The 20,421-nt window shown below is 39.1% G+C and overlaps 1 protein-coding gene across 1 annotated transcript; it reads left to right on the top strand.

The window, feature by feature from the left end:
- Window positions 1-294: 294 nt before the first annotated feature.
- Window positions 295-18,948, top strand: pcmtd1 (protein-L-isoaspartate (D-aspartate) O-methyltransferase domain containing 1). The gene is made up of 6 exons (XM_031737733.2): window positions 295-529; window positions 10,344-10,800; window positions 11,175-11,277; window positions 12,402-12,573; window positions 15,256-15,379; window positions 15,721-18,948. Exons 2-6 carry the CDS (start codon window positions 10,494-10,496, stop codon window positions 16,092-16,094), a joined length of 1,080 nt encoding a protein of 359 aa, XP_031593593.2. The 5' UTR covers window positions 295-529; window positions 10,344-10,493; the 3' UTR covers window positions 16,095-18,948.
- The last annotated feature ends 1,473 nt before the right edge of the window (window positions 18,949-20,421 follow it).

The following is a 20,421-nucleotide window of genomic DNA, read 5'->3' as shown; positions in this document are numbered from 1 at the left end:
CATTTGTGAGATGCACTAGAAGATTTGATGTTGTATATCTTGCATTTTAAGTTGTATTTTGTTGCATTTATAATATACTAAATTTGTGCGGCTACTATACCTCGGCCACGTCACTCTTCCGCTCAAATCAAGGATTTTTGATTTGAGCGGAACGTCCTGATGAAATAAAGGTAAACAAACATAATTTAAACGCGCACACAAACACTAATAAAAAAAAAAATCCCAGTTGGTTTTGCAAAGATAAACAGATAGCATAGATAGCAGCGAGAGCAACAGTGCTTCCTTCTAACGACGTTTTAAAACCACGTGACCTCTGTTTACATCCTCTTCTCAGCTGTTTCTTTCTTCTTGCACTTCGACACAACTGCTCGCTTTTGCTACTTTATCTCTCCAACCAACCAGCTGGTTAGTTAGCGCAGTAAACTGGTACTTAACCACTTGAAGAAGCCGCTGGTGTGTGAAAGTAGCTGTCACTGACCGTCGCACTGAACAGCGCTTTACGAGGAATGAGTAAATGCGACACGGCATTGTGAGTATTTCTTATTTGGAATTCGTTATTTAGCCAGCGGCTGTTTGTGTAAGAGTTACACGCTTTGTGTTGTCGTTGGCAGCTGTATTAGCTTTCCGTGGTGTGACATGGTTAAGTACCTGCGCTGTGTGTTTGCTAACTGTGTAACGGCAGGATAAAGAGGCGAGCTTACCTAACCTGCTTTGTCTGTTTTTAGTGATGGCGCACTCAGGCCCACAGAAAGCTAACGTTAGCCCGCTTTAACTGCAACTCGCATAGCGTTGTGTTGCACTGAATGATAACTCAAACCCTCAGCTTCTACCTGGAACACATAATTTCACATCTAAATTCGTATTCTACTTTATTTATATATTGAGCGCACACGCTAAAGCTGCGAGTGGGCCCGGGGTGACTTTTCTAACAGAAGTGCGAGCTTTCTCGGGCGAAATTATACTCCGAAAGATCTTATTTATGATCGGTTTTTTTTTCCCCTGTTAGAATATTTCTGTTATGATACACGAGTCTGATATTTTATCCTCTCCTTACCAAACCGGTTTAGCTAGTTGCTGCTAAAGATTGGGGTTAATCGCACTGCAGAGAGCTGGCCAGCAACTGCGTTTTGGTCGACAAGTGGGAACAAAAGCTGCATGAAAGCCTCAAACACACCACAGCCTCTCGCTGTTTGACAGCTGCTTTAATGAGTGCTTGGCTTATGTTTCTCACAGGTGCGGACGACTTTGATTGAGGGTGAGCCGTGATTAATAACGCTTGACAGGGTTTCATGAAAACGCCGTTGTTGTTGTTGTTTTGCCCCATCGTCACACGCAGTGCGAAGAAAGTCTGATTGGCCGCTGATTGGCTGACAAGCTGCGGTCTGTGTGGCAACCGCGAACACGTGACCAAGTTGCGCGCGGATTGGCTTCACCAGGTGTCAGTTGTGGGAATTTGGGGAACATCTGTGGACACCATTGCATGTAAAAGCCGAGTGACCAGAAAACGGCGCAAACCTGGGGACTGCATTCCTCCCATAAACAGCACCTCATTGGGGACGTGTCACTGATTGTATCTTAGTCCATTCAACAGCCTAAAAAACTAAAATATATGTAGGTTGTAATACCTATATAGATATACAGGCACCACAACTTAAAAACTAAAGTATTTTTTTCTGAATTCTGATGAGTATGACTGCAACTAACTTATCAAATAACCTCATGATTATTTACTTATATGAGCAAGGGACCAGAAAATGGAAACCTGTAGGCTAAGCCCTTGCCATAAACCTCATCTTATTTCATCGGCGTAACTTTGTGCTGAAGACTGGGGGGATCAAGATCTCTGTCTAAATAAATAAATAAATAAATCAGGGTAAATTCCCAAATGATTAAACATGCAACTATTTTGCTGGTAATAACTGAAACGAGTAAAGAAAATATACAGTCTATTTATGCAAGGAAATTACACCCCTGTCTTATTTTAAAGTTGTGGTCAGAAGTTTACATACATTCATCATGGCATGAATGTTACAATAATTTGGGGCTTTTAGTGATTTCTTTCAACTGTTCTTTTTCCAGGATGGAGTGATTGTACAACACACATTTAAGAACTTAAAAAAAACAAATAAATAAATAAACAAAAATTGGGTGCACAAGTTTAAATTTGTTTTGGATTTTCTCTTATCTATAAGGTCAGAAGTATACACACAGCTTAAATATATATATACACTATAACATACCCTCGATATAGTTGTTTTGGTCCGCAACCAAGTGCGATTACTGTGTTCACACCTGCACCAAGGATGAAAACGTACCAGTGTCGGGAACAACCCAGGAACCACCAAGGCTGCAGCCTGTCACAAACTGGAAACTGCTCAAACCTGAGTGTCACTGTCCACAGTGAAATGAGTTTTACATCATCAATGGACGGAGAGGGTGCAGACCAAGAAAGAAGCCCCTACTCTAAAATCAACACCTTCAAGCTGGACTGAAATCTGCAGCTGCCCACATGGACAAGCCAAATGCTTGGAGAAAAGTTTTAACGTCAGATGAAACAAAGATTCAGATATTTGATCACCACGACAAGAAGCATGTTTGGAGAAGTAAAAGTGAAGCTTTCAAACCTAAGAACACTGTAGCAACTGTCAAGCACGGTGGTGGTAACATCATGTTCTGCGGTTGTCTGGCTGCCAGTGGTACTTGTACATTGCACAAGGTAGAGAGAATAATGAAGGACTACTTCCAAATTCTTGAACTTCACCTTAACTGTAACTGTACCAGCAGGCCATGGCTCAGCATCTGCATTTGTGCTTGAAGCCATTTATAATTCTTAACTTGTTTGATGTGCTGCTCACCACAAACGAGCACAAGCATAAACTTTGGTCTTTTAACTGTATTTTCATAAGTTTTACAGCTTTTCCTACTAATAAAAACCTCCCTTATGGCCATTAATGCTACACAAAGTAATTAAACAATAAACAATTAACTTGTTCAACCCCAGTGCCCCCCCGTACCAGAGGCGAGAGGGAGAACATCTGGTTTAATTCGATGTACCACCAGGTCTGTTACTTGAATATAGACGTGTGGTATCCACAGAAACGTCAGGATCTCAAAGCCCACAAAACCATTTCAGCAACCACCAAACACAGCTAAAACGGCAAACAATTAAAAAGCAGGTGAACAGATTCTGCAAAAAGATGTAAACAAAGCGCATGGTGCATACACAGATGTGCTGTCAGGAGCTGAAAGCAGACATCTGACACATCCTGAAACTGCAGGTTTCATCAATCTCTGACTAAAGTTCGCTGAACTAGCAGCAAAAGAAGACCAAAACTACGCTTCATGTTTATAAAAACAAACAACCCCCCCCCCCCCCGTAGTGATTTTTCTGTTACCTTTGCTGTTTTGCTTCCACCACAATAAAATCGTACTTCCTGCACTGCTTTCTCTTGGTGTACTTTGAGACCAGTAGTTTCCCATTAAAAATCTATTTGCTGCATTATTCGCTTTCTTGTTGCGCACCAATCTACCATTGCTATAGAAATCTTTTTTTTAATGACTAGTTAAAAAACAACAAAAGAAAACTGGACAGTCTGAGCAATGAGCTACCTGCTTAAGATCAAAGTGGGCATGATGTGGCCCACGGTGGAAAATGAGTTTGACACCCTTGAGCTAGACAGTTGAAACTTGGACACAGATGTTCCAACAGGACAGTGATCCCAAACACACATCAGAACTGGTCTTCAGTAAAATGAAATCAACAGTAATATTCTGGAGTAGTTTTCCTAAAGCCCTAACCTCAGTCTTATTAAAAATTTGTTCACTATGCTTAAAAACTGGGTGCGCACCAGAAAACCGATCGATTTAAATGGACTCCACCAATTCTGCCAAGAAGAGTGGTCAAATATTCAGCCAGAGTTATGCCTGAAGCTTGTTGATGGCTACCAAAAGTATCTGGTCGAGGTGCAACTCGGTAAGAGACATTAAACTACTCAAATATTTACAAGGGTGTATTTATTTATACTCAACAGTTCAAAGAAATCATTAAAAGTCCAACATTACCATGACACTCATGCTCATGGTGAGTGTATTTAAAAATCTGACCACAACTGTAGCTATATGACAGGTGCAGAATAGTCCACGAGAGATTAGGACTAACACAGAGTCAAAGTAGATAAGAACGATGAGCAGTAACATAAGGTAGACAATAGCTGGAAGCCAGAAGCAGTGAGTTCTTATGTTTCTGGATACTAAAAATTAGGTCTGCAGACATGACCCATGACTATCCACACATTTAGTGTGACTCTGAGATGCACCACCATACATGCTTAGACTGAAATTCATAAATGCCGTTGCGTTCAATATAGTTGTTGATACAGACATTAAAAACAGACAGCAGTAATGTGTTCCAGGCTGATAGACCGTCAAAAAGTCTGTGTTCAGGGTCCTGACCAGTGGTAAAGTTGCCTGTTGATGTTATTGTGATAAAGGTTTAAGCGCCACTGACCTGGGAAAACATTAAAAAAGAATTATCTTGAAACAAAAGTAGAAAAACATAATTTCAGAGTATAATAGGAGCAGTTTCAAAACCAGGTGTATTCCAAACCAATAAAGTGTGACATGTATATCTTAGTGGTTGATGTCTAAATGTATTATCAAAGGTAAATTGATACATTTTATATTACCTAGCTTATGACAATTATAAAACTTTAATAATAAAGTGTATAAATTTTCTGATGGTAAATGCTGATAATTCAACAACAGTAAGTTGCAGTCATAGTTATCTATTGATTACATTCTTATATTTGAGTAAAAATCTATAGATTTTCAGAAAATATCCTTGAATATCTTGTATTTTTTTTGCTCTCAAACTGCTATTTTAAATGTGTTGTTTAGGAAACTGTTTAATGGATTTCAAAGGCAACATGCAAATAACTTCATTTTAACTTCCTTTTTTTTCATCTAGCACCAAACTGAGATAAAGTAATTCCTACTTGAGTAAAAACATTGCTTTGATTTTGACCCAGAAATTCACTGTTATCGTGGAACTGTGTGACTCCTAATCATAAGTACACAAAGACGGCAGGGGCAAAAATTAGAGGATTCAAGTAAAAATAGCTGGTGGATTTTTAAAAAAAATTAATAAATCTGAGCAGGTTTGCACAAATGAAGAGTCGGCCCCTGTTGTTAGCCTGGTACAACACACACCTTTACTGTCATGTCTTCTCGCTGTTTGTGGCTAATTAACACAGAATCGCGTGGTGAAATTTACACACGTAACAAAAACACTTTTCATTTGATCGCTACCACCACTAGCCTGATGGTGGAGCCATAGGAAAAGCCTCTCCATGACCTGCATGTGCGTGGGTTGTACATTGGTGAGCAGCACATTGGACTCCAGGATCTTAGTTCGTCATGCAAATAAAAGATTAAATCTTAAAGAGAGATTATCATTGTAATTTACCGCTCTAATGGAAAATGAGTTTTTAAAGGTTGAACTTGGCTTGTAAAGTAAATGACTGGAACTCCAGTCTTTGCAGCATTTAATGTAGATATGTGTGGGAAAATGCTTAGATCTGGCCTTTTCAGTACAACACGAACAGGCTCTGTCAAATCAAAAGTAATCCTAAATGAAAATTTTCTCACCACCATCGCAACTTCTCATGGGAATTGTGCAGATCTTGCAATGAAATGTATTTACTGTATCGTTAGGTAAACTTCACATGAACTAAGCAGATACAGACATGGATATAACACAATTAGGTTGAATCCCATTGAGTGCACTCTTTAAAATGGAAAGGTTCTGACATTGGAGTGCATTGGTGGTCTGCAGGTCAGAAATATCCTAAGAGAGATGTGGCAAATTAAACAATCCTGGAATGAAATCTAGGGGAGACATGACAATGATGGTGGTAGAAGTGTAATTTCCCAGCGGGGGGAAAAAAGATTTTTATAGCCTTTTTATTTTGTGAAAAATTTGACTGATTCTATACATGCAGTTCTGTGTTGGAGACCACTGAAATTAAGTGCATCTTGCTTCCAAGAGGACTTTGTGCAGATGCTACGAAGCAAACCACCATTTACATGCTGTAGTTATGTATTCTCACCTGGAGTCAAGTATGTTTTTTGCTTCTTTGTTTTTTTTCTTCCTTGCACTTCCACTGTTGCTTTTTTCCTCCTGTTCAAGCCAACTTTGTAAACTAATCAGCATTCAGCCTATGCACAGCATCATTACTGTTGGGCAACGTGCTGTTAGCTTTGTGGAGGGCTGCATGCAAGTCCAGCCTCTGCCTTTGGTTGAATTCCAACAATCTCTCTCTGCAGAGCAAAACAGACATCAACATTGTACTAATAATTACTTACATTAATTATTACATAAATGGACAAAACAGGCAGTAGACGTTTGATCCTAACTTTTTCTGCTGCAGTAAAATTGAGACACAACTATCATAAATTTCCCTCAAGAAACTTCAATTAAAACAAAAGTTGAATCACGAATGTCCTCATCTGTCACCAGTACAAATGAAGTACTCGAATACAGCTGCTTATGCAGGTTTAAAGTCCAGCTAGTTACATAGTGACCTTGAAGTTGAAGGCGGTGCTGCACTGGACTGCATTTTGTTAGGAGCTGTTTATGTGGTAGAAATTCACTAAACAGGTAATAGAATTAACTTCACTATGACAGTGTCAACAAGCCTTAACATTATAGGTATCATAAAAGTAGACTTTATAGGTGAACAGCTTTAAGTTCTCCTCTTGAACCTTGTATTTATTTTCATTGCTTGAATCCTAGCTTTACAGCATCAGAATGACTCCGGCCTGCTCTTTATAGCACAATTGAGACTAGTTCTGTACCTTTCTTACAAGATTTACTGATTAGTTTTCTGCAAATACAAATTGTGTTGGAAAAGTGCCGTGGTATTAAGCCACAGGCACATAGGCATTTAGTTTCTTGTTTTTTGCCAACAAGGCTGTAAATTGTCTGAGTTTACACACTAAATGCTATTAACCATCGGGATTATCAGTTTACCTCACACTGTCTGCTGATCGGTCGAGTGCTTGTGCTGGTGCACTGCCTAGACAGGCCTGTCGTATTTGGTTGCAGCTCCAGAGCTGATCCTGTGTTGCTGGAGGATCTGTTACACGTTCAGTGAGGTGTTTATAACCGGGTCAAGCAGACACTCATGACCTGAGACGCTGACGCACTTTCAGTTTGTGGGGGGCCTAACTCGGGACGTCATGTGTGTGTTTACCAGTGAATACTTGTTACAAAGAGGTATTTTTCTTTGTTTAAAATAAGCTTATTGCCTGGCTGGTCTTTCTTGATTTGTCTTTAAAGGACTTTGTTGATAATCAGAGGTTTGAGTGTACAGCAGTGCCCAAAAGCACTTTTCTTGAATACCTCCACTGACCCATTTTCCTGGATTTTCTTTCAGTGCTTAGAGAGTGAAAAAGGAGGATTAAAAAAAAAAAAAATACACTGCTGTACATCAAGTGATGGTGAGCGAATCAATGGTTCTTTTTTTGCCAATGGAAAATTACCTTACTAGGCCTCCCACTACAAAGTCACCTCTGAATTTAATCTTTATTAGCTGAGTCAGATGTGGAGATGCTGAGGAGGCAGAGAAGGAATTCAGAACCTGTCTCCCTCGGCTGCATCGCAGGGTGTAAAGGGTTTGATATTTTTTGTTATCAAAGCTTTATAAAATGTTGAGAAACTGGCACATGTCAGGAGTTTTCTCTTTACAGCTACTGTGCTGTATTACATAGGAAATCCAGCAGGTCATTATTTGTAATGTAAGCACCAAAAGAGCAGTTCATATTTCAGCTGAAACTCAGCCTTAAATGGCAGGTTTCACAGCTGTTTGGTTCCTTCCTTGTTCCTTTTTTTAACACCACATCTTGATTAGTTGTAAGACATTCAAATAAACAGCAGTTTTATTTTTGTAATTGTGTTAAGTGGCCAGAAGTAGCTTAAATGTCTGGTCAATTAAAAGTAATAAAATATTAAAAAAAAAAAGAAAAGTAAAGAAAATTAGAGATGGGGTTTTTTTTGTCTTTCTTTCTAAAGGAAAAAAAAAATCCCACTTAATTTGATTCAAACTTGAGATCACAAATAGTTAAAACTATTGACTTTAAAAACATTGTGTGTTTGATATACTGGTTCTGTTGTGTCTTCACAAACTTCTTGAAACACTTTTGTTTTGCTTAATTATTTGATTTTTATTACCTTTTTTGTTGGCATAGAATCTCAGCCGTCGTTCAGTCGTCTTGGCTAAAGCTAATTGTAACCTGCCCGATGGTGACTGGGTGATGCATTTTAGGGCAGGACAAAGATGCACCTGTAAAAAAGATTTAGAAGACAAAAAAAAAACCCTCCATAATGTAACTGAAAATAAAAGTGGATTATAGGCAACATAACTGTATTATGTGCACATTCTTGCTTACAACTAAAATATTTTTATAGCCCGATTGATTATTTTACAAGGCCGATATTATCACTCGATATTGGCTATTTGTTTGTTATTTATCTGCATGGAAATTTAAAAAGTAAAGATATGACAGGATTTGATGCTGCATAGAGGGCACATACACAACCTCTCAATCCAAGCAGAGTCGGGGAGATTCTGACCAAGTGAATGAAACATGAGTGAGTGAAACATGTCAAAAGGAAAAAAATATTGTCCGACATTTCAGAGTATTGGATAGCCAAATATGAGTATCGGTTTTAAAATTCTATATTGGTTGAGCTCTAAATGGCTATGTTTACATTGTCTGTCTTTGTAGATATCCATCCATTCTCTTTCGTTTATCCTTGTTAGGGTCACCGTGGGCTGGAGCCTATCCCAGCTACGATAGGGCAAGAGGCGGGGTACACCCTGGGCAGATCGCCAACCTGATGCAGGGCTAACACAAAGAGACAGACAACCATCCGCACTCACGTTCACACCTATGGGCAATTTAGATTCTCCAACTAACCTAACTCCACTAACTGCATGTCTCTGAACTGTGGGAAGAAGCCAGAAGCCATTGTAGATATCTCTTATCACAATCTATCTTAAACAAACCTATAATTTGATTAGCATCAGGCTAATCTTTGGGCTTTGACATTATGGTGATGTACAGACTGATAACTCCAACATTGCAGATTTTGCTGGAATGGTTGCATTAGGGAATTTTTTTCTTTGAGATTTCTCAGCGTGCAGGCTCGTATAGCCAGTGCTGAGGATCAGGAAGTCTTGCACAAGATTTGGATATTATTTTTGGCTTGAGAAGGAAAAACCCCCAAAACTGCTGTGTTTTCTCATAGCTGTTTTAACACTGTTTCTAGAAACTTTCATATGTGCTGTGATGGAAGCTTGTGTCCATCTTGCCCTCCTCTAATGTCAGCTTTCTGTTACATCACTCCACATCTGCCCTGTGGACATAACAGACTCCACAGTAGAATATGACATGACATTGGGGCACAGAGTCTCAGCTGCAGATGCCTCGCAGCAGGTTTTTATTGTGAAAATATCTGAAAGTCAAAGGATCCAATATGATTCTGAAAATGTTGATGGTTATTTTCATTATTGATTTACTGGGAATTATTTCTGCCCATCACAAAACTGTCCAGCACATCTTTGCAGGGCTCTAACAGTTTATAAATAGTTTTTAAAACCTTAAATGATGAACTGTTGGTATTTGTCTTTTAAATATTCTCTTAAACAAATCTTTTCATCTACAGCAAAAGCAGACAGTGTGATGCATTCTTCTTCAGCTTCTTTTATATCACGTTTTGTCTTGTTGTTGCAAGAGAAGCACAGATAACAAATTGCATTAATGATGCTTTTCTTCCATTAAGTATTTTCCTGTAAGCCGCAACAGCGAGCCATGTGTTATTCCACAGCCTCTGTAACAAAATTAAATTTAGGGTCACTAACTGTATTTGTGCTGTGACATGCCTGATATGTGTTGGGGAAAAGGGTCTACGTACATTAGATAAAGCATAAACCAACAGTAGAGGGAAGGCCTGCTTGTCACTGTACTACTGGATTTGTTTCATCATGACAGCGTGATGGCCATTCTTTTACAAAGGCACTGCACATTTAATACTTTGTAAATCTGTTTCATCCTGAAGGGATGCTTAAAAAAATGGTAGTAAAATACATGTTTCATTCTTTTAGTCCCTTTCTCTCACTCATTAATTTTTCATCATAAGACAATCTCAGTTGTGGATTAATAAAACTCTTTTTATCAGCACTTTAAATCTGCACTTCACTTGTAGATTTAACCAGACACTGCTCCCTCACAGGCGTTAATGCCATAGTGTGTTTATCTCACTTTTTTTCTGTGTTTCTCAGGTCACTTGCTGCCTGGACATGAACTCTGTCTGAACTGACACTCGAGGAGCCACAGCGGCAGCACAGCCGTTCATCTCCATGCACCTCTGAGGACGAAACAGTCATCCTGAAAACGAGTTCGCCCCTAAGGCTTCCTCTTCTCTTTTCGCCATGGGGGGAGCTGTGAGCGCCGGAGAGGACAATGATGACCTAATTGATAACCTGAAAGAGGCTCAGTATATCCGCACAGAAAAAGTCGAGCAGGCTTTTCGGGCCATAGACCGCGGTGACTACTATTTGGACGCCTATCGGGACAATGCCTACAAAGATTTGGCCTGGAAGCACGGTAACATACACCTGTCCGCTCCGTGTATATACTCCGAGGTGATGGAGGCACTGAAACTGCAGCCGGGACTTTCTTTCCTCAATCTGGGCAGTGGAACCGGCTACCTGAGCACAATGGTTGGCCTCATCATAGGTAATCTTGGCATACCCTTATTGTGGGAGGTGTTTAGATGTTCTCTAAAGTCCACATGGACAAATTTAGAGGAAATGATTAAGTGACTCCAATAAATGACATCACTGATGCTACTGAATATTGTCTTTGTCGATCAATTGGTTTATAATATGTTCCCCAAAAATAGCACTAAAAACCTAATAAATGTCAGATAAGCAGTGTATATTTGCATATGTTCAGATTTGAGAAGCAGAAATCAGCAAGAATTGGGCTTTTTTGCTTGGTAAATAATGGAGGCCATGAATTAATATGCAGCACTTTTACACATTATCTAATGACTGAGTTAAATGACGATATTATTCCCGCTTTTGTTCGTTTGCACCCCCCCTCCTAAGGGCCATTTGGTGTGAACCATGGAGTTGAGCTCCACAAAGATGTCGTTGAATATGCCAGAGAGAAACTGGATGACTTCATAAAGAATAGCAACAGCTTTGATAAGTGAGTATATGCTTATATGGGAGAGCCATTTTATTTCTTAAGCTCGCTTTCACTACCTGCCCGACTACACGTTCACCTGAATCTCTGGTGGTTGCCTGGTGAACGGCTCTCGGCAGGAAACCGCTCCACACATGACCACCTGTAAAACGGCGAGTAAGTGTTCAGGCAGTTTTTAGGCTGACGTTAGCCCTGCACCCAAAAAGCAGCCTTCTCATTCAGTTGACTGAAGCCAGTGAGTCAGTGCAGCGGGGATGCCAAAACGAAGGACTCCAGCAAAACAAGTCATTTGACACACAAAAAAAAAGTTGAACCAAGCTCAACTTTTGCTGCAAACCATTGTCCTTTGCCAAGGTGCCGCATTGGTTCCTCTCAGTATGCAAGTACTCATCCCTGGTAGATTTCTGTCTTACTGAAATACTGAATTTCTGTTTGCGATGCACCAATTTATCTGCCAAACATCAGAGTTGGCCAATTTAGTCTTATTGACTGCTGCTTGCAAAAAAGATTGAATACATTTATGCTTATTCAAAGATGGTATATGTTGAGGGACTAAAAGAGTCATGCAGTTATTTTGGTTTTTGTTTTTTTTATAGTGCAGACTTCTTTGATCTTTTTTTTTCTTACAGAAAAATGGATTAAAAAAAACCCAAGTTTTATTCATTGCACATAATTTGCTTATAATAGTTGTGGCTTTTCACAGTTTTTGAATCTTGTGTGTGACTTTTGCAAAGTGCTCTGCTCTGTTGTGGCATCTCATAAGCCTTTAAATGCATTAATCTGTTACTAATTGTCACACCGGTGCAATAAATGGGTTAGCTGTGCTAACCACCTGCTGGCTCCAGCTGCATATTTATCATAAAGACATGAGAGTGAGAGTCAATCCTCTTATCTAACGCCCTGCCAAAAGAATGCTAATAAATTTATCCCCCAAAACATAAAGTGTCCTCTTGAAAAAGAAGTGGCTGTTACTGAATAGGAGGCACTAGTGACCGTTTGCCGTCTTAAATATGTAATCTCTCATGTATATTTCTGCCAAGCAGTCTACAAATGTGATGATGGGCTTTGCAAAAAACCCCCCCAAAACATTATTTTATTCCTTACCTGTCTGATTATTTCTTTCACAGGTTTGAGTTCTGTGAACCTGTCTTTGTGGTGGGGAATTGCCTTGAAATCTCCACAGACAGCCACCAGTACGATCGCATTTATTGTGGCGCTGGAGTGCAAAAGGACCATGAAAATTACATGAAAGTACTGCTCAAAATTGGAGGCATTCTGGTGATGCCTATAGAGGATCAGGTAAGTGCTGCAAGTCACCGGACTGATACGAAATCGACACATTGTGATTGCTGCTCAAAATGCTAACACACAAGGGAAAACAAGGGAAAATGGCTTTGACCTAGTAGGCTTAGTTATGAAACTTTCCCATCCATTATTGAGCCGCGGCTGCACCTGGATTTAAGCAGCCGTGTACAGAGTACACACAGTGCTGTATAAATAAATGTTTTATTTAAAAAAGTACGATAGGTGAGTGTGGACAGTCTGCAGGGCATGTAAGAGGGCACTGAGGATATTTCGGGATGTTGGTGGGGAAACGGTTGACAGCAACCTTTTCCAGTAAGAAGTTTAAAGATTGTGACGGATTCATGGTCAGTGCGTTTGGGCCATAAAAGGAACTGAAGTAAAGCTTGGCCTTGATCAGATATCGTGACCCAAGGGTTGAATGTTTTATGTTAGTAGTTACACAGGACGACACTCTGAAGTCAGACCATAGAGGGAAAACATGCTTAAAGGAAATCAATCAGATTTTATACTATTTTTTTTTTTTTTTTTTAAATAAAGTAAAAAAGGGAAGGGAGAGGGTGGCAGCAAAGTTATTAATCATGGCAGAGAAAATAATTAACACAATTCTGATCTAACGGCTTGAAAGCACTACAGCCCCAGATTTACCCAGGCCATGTTCACACTGATGTGGATAATTTTCAAAACGCATCTTTTTTTCCTCTGTTGTGGCCTTTCATCAGCACCAAGCCGACATCCCCCATCTCCATCTCCTCTGGAGCTTTTTGAAATTACTCCCCAGAGTGGACAAATATGAAACACCCATTCCAGTAAGGGGAAAGGCGGTGTGGAGCTTTTTGAAAATGACACCCTTCAGCACTGGAAGCAGCATTAAGAAACTTTATTATCTGTATCCACCCCCCCACTCATTTTATACATTGACACAAGGAAGTGAATGTTATAGATGTCCAAAACAAACCATAAAAGTCTTCATGCGTTCATTTGGGAATTACTGTTAGACTTGGAAAAATGTCAGAGTAAAGCCGAGAACTGCTCGGTTATGGCAAAAATACTGAGATCGGGAAAATTGTGGATTTATTATGCTGTCACAAAAAAGATGCTTGTCTTAATCACACAGAGACCTTGCAGTTGGTCTGTGCCCCTTACAGATGGCTATGAATGGATGGACTTCATAGCCTCTTCTTTATCAGCCCCCCTCCAAGCCTCATCACACCTCCCCCTGCGAAGTTCTAACAGTGCACACTGAGTCAGCAACCTCATATGACTTTTAACTTGTTTTGAGAACTGTCACAGTGCAGACTCGTTATGACCCGAGCCAACATAATGATGGGTGATTGATGTCTCATGTAATCATTTATGTCTCTTGGATTAATCTTCTGTCTTTTGATATTGATATGTCATGAAGCAAAAGGACAAAGACTTTAAGGCTTTTAGCTTTTCAGATGCAAAATGTTTCTGTTTCAATTTTATCTTTCACGGTAGTAGAACCCGACTGATTTATCAGCAGGTCGATGTTCTCTGATAATGTCAGCTATGTGCCGCCACAGCACTTATAATAACCAATACATACAATTTGAAAAAGTGGCAGGAGAAACTGTTAAACCAGTTTGTCCACTAGAGGCCGCAACTTTCCTGTTGGCAGTACTTGTTTGGAACAACCAGCTGAACCTAGCAGAGTCGTCAGATCGTAATCAAGTAAATATGTTAGCGAAATCTGTTTGTGTGTCATGTGTCTGCAAGAAAGTAGAAAGTAACTATTGGCTTATACATCGGATTTTAAATTGACAAGTATTGGTATCGGCCAGATTGTAGTAAGAGCAGCAGTGGAGTGCTTGCATTGTGGTTCTTTTCTCTAATTAACTCTTCTCTTTTGCAAAAGAGATCAGATTAAAATAATGAATATCTAATGTTTGTTGAATTTTCTGTGTGATAAATGTCTTTTTTCAGGAGTTTAAATGCACCCGATTAGCGGTTGCTTTTATATGGCCAAACAATTTTATGCAATGCTCAGACATTTTTGAGTCTTTGCTGGAAGCTAATTGTATTTGGAAAATTTCATAATGTACTTTTTTTTTCTTCTGTTTATTTAAAAAAAAAAAAAGAGTGTGGCAATGAAATTTAACCCACAGTGTAAATCCATTAATAGCTCATTGGAAATAAATGCTAAAAGTCATAAAACTAAATGATGTTTCTGGCATGAATACACTGGGTAAAGGTGAGAAACAACGAGGAGCACAGACAGAAGTCGTCTCCTTGGTCCTCTGATTTTTATTCAGTGCCTGCAGGTTATAGCCGCTAGAGAGAGAGATTTGGGGCAGGGATGTCTAAGCCTGCAGCTAAGTTTACAAGAATAAGCCAAATTTGGAAGGTATATGGAAAATGAAGCTACCTTTAGCTTGTCTGTTCAATTCAAATGAGCCTAACAAGCATGCTGTGGTTGTGTAAGACTTGGTGCGTGTGGATGGAAGCAGTTAGAAGGATGACTTTTCCCCATGGTGGTGTGATAGAGGCCTCTTATTGGATTGGGATTTATTACACCCACAGTAACAGGTGTACATGTCGACTCGAGTAAAAGTTATCTTTTGATTCACCTGAGCCCAATGTTTCCACTGCTCCTTGCTAAATGTGAAGCATTTGATGTTTTTCAGTGTAGACTTCAGTTTTTGTCTCTTTATACAGCTGACCCAGATAACCAGGACTGGCCAGAGCACGTGGGAAAGCAAAAACATCTTGGCGGTGTCCTTTGCCCCCTTGGTCCAGCAGAGCAGAGCTGATGGAGAGAAGCCTGACACTGTCCATCTGCGTAAGTTCCCCAGCCTCATCAAACAAACAAACAAAAAAACCTCCCAGTTTTTGTGTTTCATTATCTTTAACTCATCTTGAAGTGCAAAGCAGGCAATATTTTAAATTCAATGCGTGATGTGACGACTCCTGAAGCGTTATTGGCTTTGACATATGAAGCTCGCACCGCGGCCGCTTCCTAGACCCAGCTATTCCTCTCCTTGAAATACCGAGACACTTTTCTCTTTCACATCCTCGCTCGTTTATGCTGACCTAGTTGAAGGACTGGTGCGGCTGTATGGATTATTCTTATTTGTGTGGCGCACCGCCCTGAAGCACCGTGTCATCTCTCTTTGTCCTCAGCCCCAGTGACTGTCCGCAGCCTTCAGGATCTCTCTCGGATCTACATACGCCGCACTCTCCGAAACCTGGCCAACGAGGACAGTCAGGGCAAGGGGACGACGCAGAGAGTCCCCCAGAAGCGCAAACGCAGGCGCTGTCGCAGGCGGCGCATCAACACCTACGTTTTTGTAGGCAACCAGCTGATCCCGCGGATGGTGGAGAGCGAAGAGGAGGAGCACACGGAGGAAGAACACAAAGAGGTGGAGGAAGAGGAGGACAGAGACATTGGCGACAATGAACCCCTCAAGCAAGTGAACGTGTTGAGAGACCAAATAATGGCTTTACCGCTGCCTGAGTCACTGAAGGCATATTTGCTGTATTACAGAGAGAAATGACTTATTCACTTGATATCCATTCTTAATGGGTGCAGCGAAATGCTGAAATGCTTTTCTTCATCTTTTTTCAGTACAAATGTAGCATTATTTCCACTTAATCTTGATGGCAAAACTGTAACGGAAAGAGACGTCATAGATAATATTGGATAATAATGTTATGATTGTCGTGAGTGTTAATTTTTTGTTGACATTCTTTTTCTTTTGGTTTATAAATGAAAAAAAAAACATAAAAAGTAAATGAAAATAGTTTCAAAAATCAATTTTGAGATTCAGATTTTATCGCAATGTCAGAATTTCTGCAGAAATGTGCAGATTAAAAATTGTATGAAAAAAAGAGTTCTTACTATATTTGTTAAAATACGATCATGCTAAGATGAAGACTTTTATTGCACCTTTTTTAGAAGCTTTAACTTACTTTCAGTGTCTGATGATTTAATGATACTGAGAGGAGACACTGAAAGGCAAATAAAGCCACTTTCTCCCCTTTTTTTTTTTTTTTTTTTTTTAAAGAGAGTTAAAGAGTAAGATGTTCCTGCATAAGCCCGAATGGGGCACGTATGTCATTACTCTTCTTGGTATTTCATTTCAGGGTGATGTGTTTTATAACTTCCTATTACAAGAGTTCACTGAAAGATCAGACTGGTTCATAATTTTTTTCTACAGGGCACCTTTTAATGAAACTTTTTCTACAGGGTGCTGACATTCTTGTTTCCTCACTACTACCTGATCTGATAGGCTGTCGCGGGCCTCCTTCTCTCTTTTTATTTTGCCCTGTTGTGGATTCATATAATATAATATAATGATTTAATTCTTAGTATTTGAATAAACCACATCAGAGGTTTTAAAATAAGGGTGACATGGATATGATGGTGGTTTAAATATTCACCTAATTTCGAGGGGAACTGGTGAAGGCATGATGTTCGTCCATAATGAATACATGCATGAATATATTGTATATGGGCGTTCCTGACTTCGCTTCTCGTGATTGGTCACTGGAGGTGATGTCCCAAGTGATCAAGCTTTGAAATGTTTCTTTACAAAGGACAAAAAAAAAGGTTTCAAGATGGTGAACCAGATTGATGGCCTTGACACAAATCTCAAATTCTGTATAGTACTTTTTTTTTTTTTTTTTTAATTAAACGAAATCAACGACAATGCAAAATCTGACGCCTTTTTGTATCATGGACAACAAAGCACCTTAATCTGCAGTCCTCAAGACAGGGGAAAAAAAATGAAAAAAAAATAAAAAGATGAATTTTTTTGGGCTTCATTTGTATTGTGGACTGGACTTAATGTCATGTAAATCCTCTTTAAGTACAATTTGCTTGCAGAACCTTCCTGATAGTGATGACTTTTAAGTGCCAACATCCCTCACCCCATCACATTAGGACTTCTGTGAGTTTTCCAGCACAGTAAATTTCCCCAATAAAGGATGATATATTTCTACAAAAACATTCCACAGTGGAAAAAAAAGGGAAAAAAAAAAAAAAAAAACTAAAAACAAAACGGCACATCACTGATCCGACAGGTCACCGTTTTTCTTCACGCTTTACCATCACAGCGTTTGGAAAGTTCCTTCATCTTACTTTGAATGCATAAATTTAGTATTCCAAAAGCTGAGTTGAATGTTCTTGATATTAATTCTATTCAATATTAAAGTGATATATCTATATATGTATTGTTATCATATGATTCTGCATACAGTTGAATTAAGTTGCAGTTGATTTGTTGTAGCGCCCTCTTGCTGTACTGTATCTTGACACTGGGAACTCTGTAGATCAAATCTCCACTGCTGTCTGTTAAATAGATAAGATATTAGTGCTATAGGTCTTCATTTTGTTCTGGTGTAATGACGAATATTTTGTTTGAAAACGGGGCTGGTTATTCTATTTAGTAGTTTTTGTGTGTGAAGAGGTAACATTTATTTTCTGTAAGGCTTTTTTTTTTTTTTTTTTTTTTTTTAAATTCATTCATTGCAGAGCTTTGCAAGTAAGCAATAATGGAATAATTTCTCAGCTTATAATTACCAATAACAACATAGTCCCATTTTATTTGCCTGGTATCCATTAAAATTCACATGACCAATTACAGCCATGCAACAGTTTATATACCATTATCTAAAATGTAATTGCTAATTAGAGAGCACATTAAGTATTGAAAGCAGGGGACCTACAACCTTGACTCTCAGGTCGCGCCTTGCACCAAAGTTAATGGGACTGCTGTGATTACATTTAATGTGGATGAGATTCGACTACAAAAATGGCACCCGGTAAATACCAAGTCATAACCAATTATGTGCTCTTATATTAAGATAATTTGTTCAGAGCCAAAAGAGTTCTATTCCTGTTTTTTTTTTTTTTTTTTTTTTTTTTTTTGAGGCATAGGTTGATTACTCATAGTGTGTGCAGTTCATTTTGAAAATGTGGTGTTTCTCCGTAACGTTTGGCACAAAAATAAAGGTCACGATCACATTATGTGTCTTCTAATCATTCTAACTACTCTGCTTTTCTGATCTTATTTATTTACCAAGGATGTGTAAATGTCGTCTGTTACTTAAATGAGTCTTTACAATAATTATAATTTTCTTTTTTTTCTTTTTTAGATTTCTTGCCACTGCTCTTGTGTCACATTGTAGTTGTGGAGTGAATAATATCTGATGGATGTCACATCAGTGTCAATGCTTCTGTTGACCCAGTGGACCATGGTATATTTAAGCTAAGTTGGCTAATGCTGGATTTTTGGATGCTAGATTTAATGGACTTTGGAAAGTTCAGTAAATTTATTGGCAGCAAATTTATGAATGTGAAATTTATGAAACTGTAAACTTTGCAATTAAAAAAAGTGATGTGAAAAAGATCCATCCATCCATTCTCTTGAGCTTATCCTTATCAGGGTCTGGAGCCTATCCCAGCTACCACAGGGCAGGGAACACCCTGGACAGGTTGTCTGTCACAGGGCTAACACAGAGAGACAGCCATTTGCACTCACACACCTATGACCAGTTTAGAATGACCTATAAACCTCCAGTTTCCAGTTAGATTTCACTGTCACATATGACTCCAGAATACTTTGATATGCAGAGCAGTTCATGGTCAACTGAGTGACTGCAAGCTGTCCAGAGCCTGTGGATGCAAAACAAACACAAATAATTACCCCTCCACCACAGTGCTTGACATTTGGTATAAAATTTGTGCTAACATGTCATGTTTGGTTTCTGCAAAGCATGGCGCTGTGCATTATGGCCAAACATCTCTGCTTTAGGCTCGTCTGTTCAAAAGAAATTGTTCAGGAAAGTCTTGCAGTTTGTTCAGATGTAACACTGGAAACTCGGCTTTGCTGCCATGTTCTTTTTTTATAGAGAAGAGGCTTTTCTCAGAGACCCTCCTAAACAAGCTATCCTTGTTTAGTGTTTTTCTATCATATGTGACTGAGGCCTATATAGTCTATGTACTATAGCTGTTGGGTGATTTTTGCAGCTTCTCTGAGCATTGTACAACCTGACCTTGGAGTGAATTTGCTGGGATTGTGGTGTTGTATTAAAACACAACTAAATGCTCCCGAGGGGCAGCACGGTGGCACAGTGGTTAGCACTGTTGCCTCCCAGCAAGAAGGTCCGCCATCTGTGTGGAGTTTGCATGTTCTCCCTTTGTTCGTGTGGGTTATCTCTGGGTACTCTGGCTTTCTCCCACGTTTCAAAGATATGCAGTTAGTTGGGATAGGTTAATTGGTAACTCTAAATTGCCCATAGGTGCAAATCGTTGTCTGTCTCTATGTGTTAGCCCTGCAGCAGACTGGCGGCCTGTCCAGGGTGTATCCTGCCTCTAAAACAGCCCTAATAATATAATAATGTCTATATATAAAATATGTGTTAATATAATGTGTTTAGCACATTATAGTTGACATTAATAGTAGAAAGTAATGTGGATTTGGCTGCCCAGTTTAATTATGCAGCATCACAGTGCTGCTTGTTAAGAAAATGTACACTTTATGAATCTGCTTTACCTCAGGATGTTTATATTTAAGTAACACTAGGCTAAAAACAGTGTGGAAAAACTGTTTTGGTTAACCAAAATAAAGGAAACTGGAGTTTAAAGAGAAAAATGAGAATTGTCTTCCCAAAACTAAAGTATAAATATGTACAAAGTGCCCTCAGTTGTGCGTGTTTGTCCCATAATACCTGATGTAAACGTCTCAAACTTTGGGTCTGACATACACCATCTGCATTATAATAATGAAAAGCTAAAGCTAACAATGGAACAATGTGAAAGAATTAAAACTAAAGTAAATGTGAGCTGAACTGAACTAAGAACAAAAGTTTAAAATAAAC

This window comes from Oreochromis aureus, linkage group 18, assembly GCF_013358895.1.
Source record: "Oreochromis aureus strain Israel breed Guangdong linkage group 18, ZZ_aureus, whole genome shotgun sequence".
Taxonomy (NCBI): domain Eukaryota; kingdom Metazoa; phylum Chordata; class Actinopteri; order Cichliformes; family Cichlidae; genus Oreochromis; species Oreochromis aureus.
Note: the sequence above shows the minus strand (reverse complement) of the source record. Positions and strands in the feature narration are given on the sequence as shown.

Excerpts from the sequence above, each read along its gene's own strand:
- pcmtd1 (XM_031737733.2), top strand. The coding sequence starts at position 10,494 with ATGGGGGGAGCTGTGAGCGCCGGAGAGGACAATGATGACCTAATTGAT. Across the intron at positions 12,574-15,255 it reads TGATGCCTATAGAGGATCAG|CTGACCCAGATAACCAGGAC; the intron begins GTAAGTGCTGCA and ends CTCTTTATACAG. Across the intron at positions 15,380-15,720 it reads GCCTGACACTGTCCATCTGC|CCCCAGTGACTGTCCGCAGC; the intron begins GTAAGTTCCCCA and ends CTTTGTCCTCAG.